The 12,410-nt window shown below is 35.7% G+C and overlaps 1 protein-coding gene across 2 annotated transcripts in view; it reads left to right on the top strand.

Moving 5' to 3' along the window:
• Nucleotides 1-12,105, top strand: part of LOC121375779 (protein patched homolog 1-like) — a 48,645-nt gene extending 36,540 nt beyond the window's left edge. Inside the window, exons 18-20 of one of the 2 annotated variants that reach the window (XM_041503410.1) lie at nt 3,488-3,609; nt 4,553-4,732; nt 12,003-12,105. In XM_041503410.1, the coding sequence (XP_041359344.1) occupies nt 3,488-3,609; nt 4,553-4,732; nt 12,003-12,023 (323 nt within the window). In that variant the 3' untranslated portion in view covers nt 12,024-12,105. Of the gene's footprint in view, nt 1-3,487; nt 3,610-4,552; nt 4,886-12,002 lie in introns of those variants that run through there. The other variant, XM_041503409.1, reaches the window with a different exon arrangement.
• The last annotated feature ends 305 nt before the right edge of the window (nt 12,106-12,410 follow it).

Genomic DNA, 12,410 nt, shown 5'->3' with positions numbered 1-12,410 from the left:
ACCCATCCAAACATCTATTTATCCATTCATTCATTCATCCAGCCATCCAGCCATTCATCCATCTATCCATTCATGTAGCCAGCCAGCCAGCCATTCATTCATCAATCCATCCATCCATCCATCCAGCTATCTATCCATTCATCCATCCATCCATCCATCAATTCATCTATCCATCTATCCATCCATCCATTCATCCATCCATCTGTTCATCCATCTATCTATCCATCCATCCATCCATCCATCTATCCATTCATTCAGCCATCCATTCATCCATCCATCTATCCATTCATCCAGCCAGCCAGCCATCTATCCATTCATCCATTCATCTATCCATCCATCCATCCATCCATCCATCTATCCATTCATCCAGCCATCCATTCATCCATTCATCCATCTATCCATTCATCCATCTATCCATTTATCCATTCATCTATTCATCCATCCATATATCCATTCATCCATCCATCCATCCATACATCCATCTATCCATTCATCCAGCCATCCATCCATTCATCGATTCATCTATCCATCCATCCATCCATCTATCCATTCATCCAGCCATCCATTCATCCATCTATCCATTCATCTATTCATCCATCCATCTATCCATCATCCATCCATCCATCCATCCATCCATCCAGCTATCTATCCATTCATCCATTCATCCATCCATCCATTCATCCATTCATCCATCCATCCATTTATCCATTCATCTATCCATCCATCCATCTATCCATTCAGCCATCCAGCCATCTATCCATTCATCTATCCATTCATCCAGCCATCCATTCATCCATCTATCCATTCATCCAGTCATCTATCCATCCATCCATCTATCCGTTCATCCATCCATCCATCTATCCATTTATCTATCCATTCATCCAGCCATCCATTCATCCATCTATCCATTCATTCATTCATTCATTCATCTATCCATCTATCCATTCATTCATCCAGCCATCCATTCATTCATCCATCCATCTATCCATTCATCCATCCATCTATTCATCTATCAATTCATCCATCTATCCATCCATTCATACATCCATCTATCCATTCATCTATCCATTCATCCATCCATCCATCTATCCATTCATCCATCTACCCATCTATCCGTTCATCCAGCCAGCCATTCATCTATCCATCTATCTGTCTATCCATCCATCTAATTATTCATCCAGCCAGTCATCTATCCATCCATCCATCCATCCATCCATCTAGCCATCTATCCATCTATCCATCCATCCATCCATCTATCCATTCACCCTGGCAGCCAGCCAGCCAATCAGACACCAGACATCCACCAGCCAGACACCATCCAGCCAGACACCCGCCAGACAGACACTATCCAGTCAGACACCATCCAGCCAGACACCAGATAGCCAAACACCATTCAGCCAGACACCATCCAACCAGACACCAGATAGCCAGACACCATCCAGCCAGACACCATCCAGCTAGACACCATCCAACCAGACACCAGATAGCCAAACACCATTCAGCCAGACACCATCCAGCTAGACACCATCCAACCAGACACCAGATAGCTATCCATCCATCTATCCATTCATCCAGCCAGCCAGCCAACCAGACACCAGCCAGCCATCCAGACACCAGCCAGCCAACCATCCATTCATCCAGCCATCTATCCATCTATCCAAACATCCATCTACCCATTCAGCCATCCAGCAAGCCATCCAGCCATCCATCTATTGATCTATCCATCCATCCAGACACCATCCATCCATCCACCCATCTAGATACCATTCATCCATTCATCCAACTATCCATCCATCCAAACACCATCCATCCATTCATCCATCCATCCAGACACCATCCATCCATCCATCCATCCATCCATCCATCCATCCATCCAATCATCCAGCCAGCCAGCCAGCCATCCATATAGACACCATCCATCCAACCATCCATCCATACACCATCTAGCCATCCAGCCATCCAGCCATCCACCCATCCAGATACCATCCATCTATCCATCCATCCATCCATCCATACATCCACCCATCCATCCATCAAGACACCATCCATCCAACCATCCATCCATCCATCCATCCATCCATCCATCCATCCAGACAACATCCATCCAACCATCCATCCATCCATCCAGACATCATCTATCCATCCATCCATCTATCCATTCACCCAGCCAGCAAGCATTTATCCATTTACCCATCAGTCTATTCATTCATCCTTCTATCCATTCTGAATTCCACCTATTCAATCATCCACTGTTCCATCTGTCCATCCATCCATTATTACACAAGAATCACTGTACAGTACCTTGTAGATTGTTCAAGACAGGTAAATTGATGTTTTACCAGCAGAACCAATTTAGGGACCATGCCCTGTATCACCCGCCCCACGTGTGCTCTTGTCCTCTTTCAGAATTTAAATATTTACAATGGTTCTGCATATATCTATGAGCATCCATGATTTCAAAAATGTTCATGGTAACTTAATTAATTGCTTCTAGACGTGTGTACATATATGTATGTCATGGCCTTCTAATGCCGATGTCAGTCAGTGTTTATATGTACGACCAACTCTTCAACACACACCTGTCCACTTCAGTGTTTTTTAAGCAGACCTCTAACAATGTATTATTGATTCTACATTCACAACAACAACAAAAATGTTTTTACAAATATTTCTAGAATATCAATTATTTAATTCTTTTGGCACCAGTGACAAATTTTATGTGAGCTCCAGTTGACAGTTTGTAGCTGATGTTAGTTATTGGGTGTCCAAGCAACACATTTCCTATGCTGTGGTCTGTCACTGAAAGATGGGCTAATTGGTGGTCTGTTCAGCATCAAGCAGAAAACCAGTGATACAGTGTCTGCTACAAGTTAGAATGTTTGCAAGGTCTCCCAATTTGGCACTGATAGTTGCTAGTGTCTGGAAGATGTCTGTCCTTCAAAGAACTGTGTAGGCAAGAAACATCTCAGTAATGACATATGAACACATTTTAAAATTTAGATGTTGGTCTCATGATTATTTTGACTCTTAGTCAAGAAAAGACAGATGGAGAGAGAGAGGGAGAGAGAGAGAGTTCTGTAACTAAACAGGTGTAATTACAGAGTTTATGGCCCTTGAACGAAGGAGATAATTGTTGAGCCCAGTGGGTGACATGTTTTGTTTTAGCAGTACTCTCAGAATGTTTGTTTTTATTTTTTGTGTGTGATTTTTTTTTTTTACAATGTTTTCATATGCCAGCATGAGTGTTTTGTACTGTAAAACCTTCAAAGAACACATATTCTGTTATATCAGTTATTTAGTTCTTTTTGGCACCAGCCAAAACTTTAAGTACTAACACTGAAGATCATTGGGCCGGCGGTGTTTAATGGTGGTTTCAGCACGTTTAATGTGTTTGTGTTTTCAGAGCGTTCAATACTGACTCTGAAGATCATTGGGCCGGCGGTGTTTAATGGTGGTTTCAGCACGTTTAATGTGTTTGTGTTTTCAGAGCGTTCAATACTGACTCTGAAGATCATTGGGCCGGCGGTGTTTAATGGTGGTTTCAGCACATTCCTTGCGTTCGTCCTGCTTGCAAGTAGTACCAGCTATGGATTTACACTTTTCTTCAGGGTAAGTCCAATTGTGCTGAGAATAATAGTTTTGGGAGGTTTATTGTCCAAAAAAAATATTGCATTTTATGTTGTATAAAAATAGTAGAGTAAGTATGCAAATTTTCATTGACAGATATTTTTATAGCTATTATTCTTAAAATGATGAATAATATTGATCAATAAATTCAGTTTTTCTCTACTATAAATTCTTGGATTTTTAATAATAGATGATTAGCTGACATGTGTTATGGTCACAGCAACTTTTTCATGAAACAATTTTTACTTGGGGTGAGCTTTAGCTAGTAACAAATGAACATTATTTTATGAATGACAAACTTGATAATCATGGTCTAATAAAAGGGTTGGGTTTTTTTTGGGGGGGGGGTTGGGGGGGTCTTTAAACTGTATTTTCCATGACCATTCTAACTCTTCAAGAACTAAGAGCACTGTAAAAAATTCCTGGAAATAGCATTGCCCTTAAATATCACATCTGAAAAACATTTACTAACATGAAATATTGAAGAAAAGCCTTCATATAATGAAGTTTGTGCGTTGTACAGTATATTCCACTTCACTTCAAAAATAAATAAATAAATGAAAAACCCAAAACTTCTCTCCCTTCCATGTTTTTGGATAAGAAAGGGCACTCACCATTGCTTTTTGTTTTCTCGCCTTTATGGAATAAAAATATGAGATATAGGTATTACTGTTCGACAGTGGTGACGATGTCGTCAATTTGTATGTTAAATTGTCACGTTTAGATTAGTTTCTCACAAACTATAAGTCCTAGGTCACTGAAACTTGGTTTATAGTTGCATCTATGGATGTTCATCACAATGCACTGGATAGGTTGATGATAGGCAAGACATTTAATTCTGTGGAATTCTTGTTTTATGTGGCCTAAGATAAAATATAAAAAATATAAGTTTTTCCAAGAGCTGACATGATTAATGTGATTTCAGGTTTTCTTCACGGTTGTCCTGTTTGGCCTGTTCCATGGTCTGGTTTACTTACCCGTGGTTCTCAGCTGGGTTGGTCCCCAGCCCTACACTACCGAGCCACCACACACATCCACCTCTAGAGAACTGCAGTCCAGACACAGCAGTGCAGAGGACGCCAGCGTACAGAATGGCTGTGCCCAGGTAATGACTGACTGTCAGGTACACACGGTCTTATACAGTGCAGACCACAATTATTTACATTATGTATTATTATTATAGTGTTAGTGGCTATAGTACTTTTATCAATATCAGCGTAGGCTACATAAATAGGGTCTGTGGCCAGATGTAGGAGTGTTTGAGGAACTGGGCTGCAGCTTACAGACAAGGGCACCTACTCTATACATTATATAAACTCTGGGAGAAACTTTCATGTGCATGTATTGCACCACATATATTTAAAGGGACATACCCTAGTTTTTAAACACTCAGGCATATTTTTCACTATTAGAGCCATTTATGATCACTGAAATCAAACATTACTTATATTTTATTGTTTAGATTATCCATTTCCGTACAGCTGAAGTGTTTGTGGTTATCCTGATATTTCTAATACAGTGGATTCCACTTAACTGCATGTCGGTTTATAGCATAAATCGGTTATTTGCATATTATATGGCTGCACAGAACCGTTTAGCATTAAAACAGTACAAATAATATTGCTTAATTGAATGACCTTCTGAGCGTACATGTCGGTTATTTGCATGGAGAAACTGGAAAAAAATTATCTTCAGTCAAATGTAAAAGGTGGAGAAAAAAAAAAAAAAAAAAGGAGAGGGAGAGAGAGAGAGAGAGAGAGAGAGAGAGAGAGAGAGAGAGAGAGAGAGAGAGAGAGAGAGAGAGAGAGAGAGAGACACAGAGACACAGAGAGAGAGACACACGAGAGAGAGAGAGAGTGAGAGAGAGAGTGAGAGAGACAGAGAGAGAGAGAGTGAGAGAGAGAGAGTGAGAGAGAGAGAGAGAGAGAGAGAGAGAGAGAGAGACAGAGAGAGAGAGAGAGAGAGAGAGAAGAGAGAGAGAGAGAGAGAGAGAGAGAGAGAGAGAGAGAGAGAGAGAGAGAGAGAGAGAGAGAGAGAGAGAGAGAGAACGGAAAATCACGACGTTTTTTTTGTTGCTGAAGTAAGCCGATCAAAATCATATTATCCAACATGTGAAACCGTAGATTGTGCTACGATAGGAATTAACACTTACCAAATCTTTTGAGTTGTTTATTACTGTACACTGTTAATTGTCAGTCATTTAAGTTACTAGAATAACACCTGTCACATTTGTTAATCTCCATCACCGACTCCGTCTAGCCAGAGTGTCGCAGACAAAACATCAAAGCTCACTGTGTTCACTGCACAGCCTTGCCGGGCTTGCTTGGTTAAGTACACAACAATCGATTGCTGTCATTTGTCATAGCCAGTGTTTTGTAAATAAATAAACATCATTTTAGTGTATTACATCTGAGTTCCTTCATGAGATCTGTTAGTTGTTGTTGTTTTTAAAACGTAATCGAGTAAATTAATGCCTTCGAGTACCACTGTTATTTTTAACTTCAGCACGTGCCGAGATAATGCTTGACGTCATTAATTGAGGCCCTACTTGGGAGAACAGTCAATAGATGTTTTGATAATCAAATGATCAAATAAAATTGTATACAAACAAGCTTATAGTTACACATTAAGATACGAATAGATATATATTTCTTCACTTCTCAGTGCGTTAACCTGTAGGTAACAAGACAGTTCATGCTCTCGAATATGGCAAACAAACGCAAAAGAAACGATTTATCTCTTGCAAACAAATATGAAGTTGTAGAAATGTTAGATAAAAAAATATCGCAAACGGACATCGCGAAGAAACTTGGGTGTTCCCAATCGCAAATTTCTCGACCAAGAAAGAGGAAATTCGTAACCAGTATCACAGCAATGCTAATCCAGATAGAAAACGGCAGAGAACAGGAAAAGTAGCGAATGTTGAGGGGTCCCTTTCTGAGTGGTTTGCAAATAACCGCCTGAAAGATATACCGTTATCTGGGCCGATTTTAACTGAAAAGGCAAAAGAACTTGCAAAAATATTGAAAGTGGATGACTTCAACCCAACTAGTGGATGGCTGTCACGATGGTGTGGTAAAAACTGCACTTTACACACTAATTTGACCGAAGCTAGTCTAGTACTAGGTCAGCTTCATAAATAGGTCAAATCTGAAGTGAAACAAACAAGATTGCTAGCCTGTACGAAACTTTGTAGCCCCAAAATAACAACAACACTCAGGTATATAACATTTATTTCATTAATTCACATAAAAATGAACTATGAACAATCATATTATAATAGCATATATTGTTTTCTCATTGGGAATGCAAGATGTTTACATTTCCTCTGTTATAGACTGGTGATAGGCTTTTATATGGTTACAGCCGACTATATGAACTTTACATCCGGCCAAATGGTTTATTGCATACGCCGTTTAATGGCATATTTTTTTAATTTTAAAAATGCACATGCTTCTGAGAAGTAACTGTTATGGAGTCACATTTTAGTCTGGGCTATTTCAGCGTCACAAACTCTTGTTTCACTCTGTTGTATTCAAATGTGTTACAGGTTTGTAAATTAACCAAACTTAATGTCAGTTTTGACAGGTTGAAACTAGAGTCGAGGTGAAAATTATGCCTTAGTGTTTATAGACTAGGGTCTGTCCCTTTAATGGTAATGAAGAAAAAATAGAATTGTTTTCAAGAAATTAGTTTACGTCATTCGTAAACACTATCAGCAGGGTTTACCCTACAACAAATGTTAGTTTAGGTCATTCGTAAACACTATCAGCAGGGTTTACCCTACAACAAATGTTAGTTTAGGTCATTCGTAAACACTATCAGCAGGGTTTACCCTACAACAAATGTTAGTTTAGCCCATTTTTAGATATGTAATGTATTTCCTTGAAAATTATTAAATTGTGGTTAATTTAATGAATCTTTTATTAACCAAAGACTAAATGTTGTAGCCACTTTGTATAAAAATTAATAATTGTCTAATTTGGCAAAGGACAAGGGTGAGCCCTGTATGAGATGATTGACACAACTATTTTGATGACATCTGTCAAATTTCAACAAAGCACAAACTTTGCATTTGGTTTGATACCATTTTATTTGGTCCACAGTAACTTTTTTTCTGCAAGTATATATGACATTCTATTACAAGACCATCAAGCCAACCAAGATATTACATCCACTGAAATCACATATTGACAATATATACATGTATTAAACAAGGTATTGTTTTTAAACACAACTGTTATCTTTCATTTTAGTCGAATAAACATGATGGAAAGAAAAATAAATGTCAGTAAAGTCATTTATATTACAGTTGGTTTGTAGGAGTTTTGTTCATAACTTAGCATTTTCATTTTTAAAAATAAAAAAGTAAAGTGTGTTTTATTTAACGACGCCGCTACAGCACATTGATTTTTTCATCTTATCATCGGCTATTGGACGTCAAACATATGGTCATTCTGACACAGTTTTTTAGAGGAAACCCGCTGTCGCCACATAGGCTACTCTTTTACAACAGGCAGCAAGGGATCTTTTATTTGCGCTTTCCACAGGCAGGATAGCACAAACCATGGAATTTGTTGAACCAGTTATGGATCACTGGTCGGTGCAAGTGGTTTACACCTACCCATTGAGCCTTGCGGAGCACTCACTCAAGGTTTGGAGTCGGTATCTGGATTAAAAATCCCATGCCTCGACTGGGATCTGAACCCAGTACCTACCAGCCTGTAGACCGTTGGCCTAACCACTGTACCACCGAGGCCGGTTTTTAAAAATAGAGCATACATCTAGAACTGCATGTGTTGACATTTAAACCATGGGGAAAGATGATAGCCAAGTAGATGGCAATTTAGAGGAATATCATTTGAAAATAAAAGGGCTGACAACATAACAAGTCTACCAGACATTACAGACACTTCTTGTACTATAATTAAACTGAATGACTCAACAACAACAAAAAATCTATAATGTATCAGACGGTAATTTACAGTTTAATAAAGAATTATTTTATTACTTGACACTTTAATTTTTATTGCTTCTGTTTACATTACACTTTACTTTACTATTGTTAAACATTAAAAATAGCTGTGTTCTGATTTCCACATATTTTTAAATAACAGTTCTACACCTAGCCCTAGTTCTATACGTATAAATACAGTAATATATTGATATAAAGTTACTAACAGATGATTGTAAATTCTAATGACAGTAGTTCTATAAGTATAGATACAGTAATGTATTGATATAAAGTTACTATAAACAGATGATTGTAAATTCTAATGACAGTAGTTCTATAAGTATAGATACAGTAATATATTGATATAAAGTTACTATAAACAGATGATTGTAAATTCTAATTACAGTGGTTCTATAAGTATAGATACAGTAATATATTGATATAAAGTTACTATAAACAGATGATTGTAAATTCTAATGACAGTGGTTCTATAGGTATAAATACAGTAATATATTGATATAAAGTTACTATAAACAGATGATTGTAAATTCTAATGACAGTAGTTCTATAAGTATAGATACAGTAATATATTGATATAAAGTTACTATAAACAGATGATTGTAAATTCTAATGACAGTAGTTCTATAAGTATAGATACAGTAATATATTGATATAAAGTTACTATAAACAGATGATTGTAAATTCTAATGACAGTAGTTCTATAGGTATAGATACAGTAATATATTGATATAAAGTTACTATAAACAGATGATTGTAAATTCTAATGACAGTAGTTCTATAAGTATAGATACAGTAATATATTGATATAAAGTTACTATAAACAGATGATTGTAAATTCTAATGACAGTAGTTCTATAGGTATAAATACAGTAATATATTGATATGAAGTTACTAACAGATGATTGTAAATTCTAATGACAGTGGTTCTATAGGTATAAATACAGTAATATATTGATATAAAGTTACTATAAACAGATGATTGTAAATTCTAATGACAGTAGTTCTATAAGTATAGATACAGTAATATATTGATATAAAGTTACTATAAACAGATGATTGTAAATTCTAATGACAGTAGTTCTATAAGTATAGATACAGTAATGTATTGATATGAAGTTACTAACAGATGATTGTAAATTCTAATGACAGTGGTTCTATAGGTATAAATACAGTAATATATTGATATAAAGTTACTATAAACAGATGATTGTAAATTCTAATGACAGTAGTTCTATAAGTATAGATACAGTAATATATTGATATAAAGTTACTATAAACAGATGATTGTAAATTCTAATGACAGTAGTTCTATAAGTATAGATACAGTAATGTATTGATATGAAGTTACTAACAGATGATTGTAAATTTTAATGACAGTGGTTCTATAGGTATAAATACAGTAATATATTGATATGAAGTTACTAACAGATGATTGTAAATTCTAATGACAGTGGTTCTATAGGTATAAATACAGTAATATATTGATATGAAGTTACTAACAGATGATTGTAAATTCTAATGACAGTAGTTCTATAGGTATAAATACAGTAATATATTGATATGAAGTTACTAACAGATGATTGTAAATTCTAATGACAGTAGTTCTATAGGTATAAATACAGTAATATATTGATATGAAGTTACTAACAGATGATTGTAAATTCTAATGACAGTGGTTCTATAGGTATAGATACAGTAATATATTGATATGAAGTTACTAACAGATGATTGTAAATTCTAATGACAGTGGTTCTATAGGTATAAATACAGTAATATATTGATATGAAGTTACTAACAGATAATTGTAATTCTAATGACAGCAAACACATTTTTCATACATTGTATTGCTTCTACTGTGTCCTTGAAGAAAGGTTATTACTGTTTACTGGTTGCTTCATTGCAGGGGTATTTTTTCTTCTAAATAAGTCAATAGCAATACCACTTAAATATATAGCCATATCACTTAAATATATAGCAATACCACTTAAATATATAGCCATACCACTTAAATATATAGAGGATTCGTCACGAGTGTTTTTTAACATGAAAAATATCAACTGAGTCTATGTTAATCGGTATTTGTCGAGGCTCTGCCGAGACAAATACCGATTAACTAGACGAGGTTGATATTTTACATATTAAAAAACACGAGTAGCGAATTCTATTTATCCTATAACACTTCTAAAATAACATTCTAATTAATTTTTTTGTAAATCACAGTACAAAAGTCGCTGGCATCGATAATATGACGTCATCACGATTAGCACAGATAAGTTTGACGTCACGCATTTTAAACAAATATTTGAAAACGTTACGCTCAGGTACACGGGTCTTGTTGGCTTATAAGTAAATGACCCATCCACAGCAACACATTACCTAGAGACCTTGTAAATTTGCATACCATTATTAACCAGGTTAATAAAGTAAATTATCACATGGGTTTATGACATGGATATCATGGGTAAGTTATAGGATAAATAGCCATACCACTTAAATATATAACAATACCACTTAAATATATAGCCATACCACTTACATGTAAATATATAGCAGTACCACTGAAATATATAGCAGTACCATTTAAATATTGTAGATACTGAAATTAATGTGTCCCCAAAATTTATGCGAGTGACGATGGGCAGACTAAAATGTGACATGAAATTAATGTGAGTGGCCTCCCTTTAAAAGATCAATTTCCTAACAACACATGTCTGTGTACTTCTCTATTAAATCTGAGTTACAGGGGTTTTCAATAAGATCAACTCACTAACATGTCTGTGTACATATTAATTAACCTGTTTAGTCCGCAATGTTTTTGGTGAGATCAACTCAAAGCATGTTTTTGCAATAATTTACATAACCTGTATAGTTACCTAAATCTGGCTAAACATTAGCATACATGTACCATTACAACTGCATGTATCTTCCTTATCTGTGAACGGTGATTTCAAAATCATAATGAAAGAACAATTCACAAAGTGGTATGCCGACAAACTTGCAATGAACTTGAACAGTAAAAACAAAGAAATGGTCAACCTCAGGATTAACATGCAAAAATCCATTCACGTGCGATGAATCATGTCGGTTTTTGCCAGGGTGACTAAAGACCTTGCAATCATCACACGTGGCTGGCATCTTTCTAGACTATCGGACAATTAGTCTGTCTCACCTATGATGAATTGTTTTCCAGTTGTGTTTTATAAATATGTTAGAATTTTAATCTTTGTTGTTGTTGTTTTCTAATAATGTCGGGACACATCTAGACAAAACATAAAAATAAATGCATCATATTATTAATACGAATAACACAAACTCGCATTTTTTGCATTAATATTATGATCGTATTAATTTCAGGATCTACAGTATATAGCAATACACTAATGTGACTTGTTTATTTTAGCCACTCTATGAATGCACATAGCACTTCTACCAGACAGGTCAAGTATGTTAACACTGTGTTCTCCTTCGTCTTCCATTCACACTAACACTTTGTCTCATTTCAGTCTAGTCCATTATTCCATCCCTTTGACATCACACACCTGATCTTGTGTTATTTTATATTACCTATTAATGTGTGGATTTTTTATTTTATTTTATTTTATTTTTTCGTGTGGGGAGGAGGGAAATAGAAATACTTTTCTTTAAATTTTGAAGTGGTACGTGTGGTTTGTGTGATGTAATGCAAAATTTTAAAATTAAAATCAATCAAGATTAAACAAATAGGTTTTTAATGATAAAAACTATGCTCTTATTAAACTGCTTGTGTGTCTTTCATTCTTGTTCTCGGTGGGTTTCTGGACCAAACCTT

The sequence above is a fragment of the Gigantopelta aegis genome, chromosome 6 (genome assembly GCF_016097555.1).
Source record: "Gigantopelta aegis isolate Gae_Host chromosome 6, Gae_host_genome, whole genome shotgun sequence".
NCBI classification, from domain to species: domain Eukaryota; kingdom Metazoa; phylum Mollusca; class Gastropoda; order Neomphalida; family Peltospiridae; genus Gigantopelta; species Gigantopelta aegis.
The sequence above is the reverse complement of the archived record's forward strand: the minus strand, read 5'-3'. Positions and strand labels throughout refer to the sequence as shown.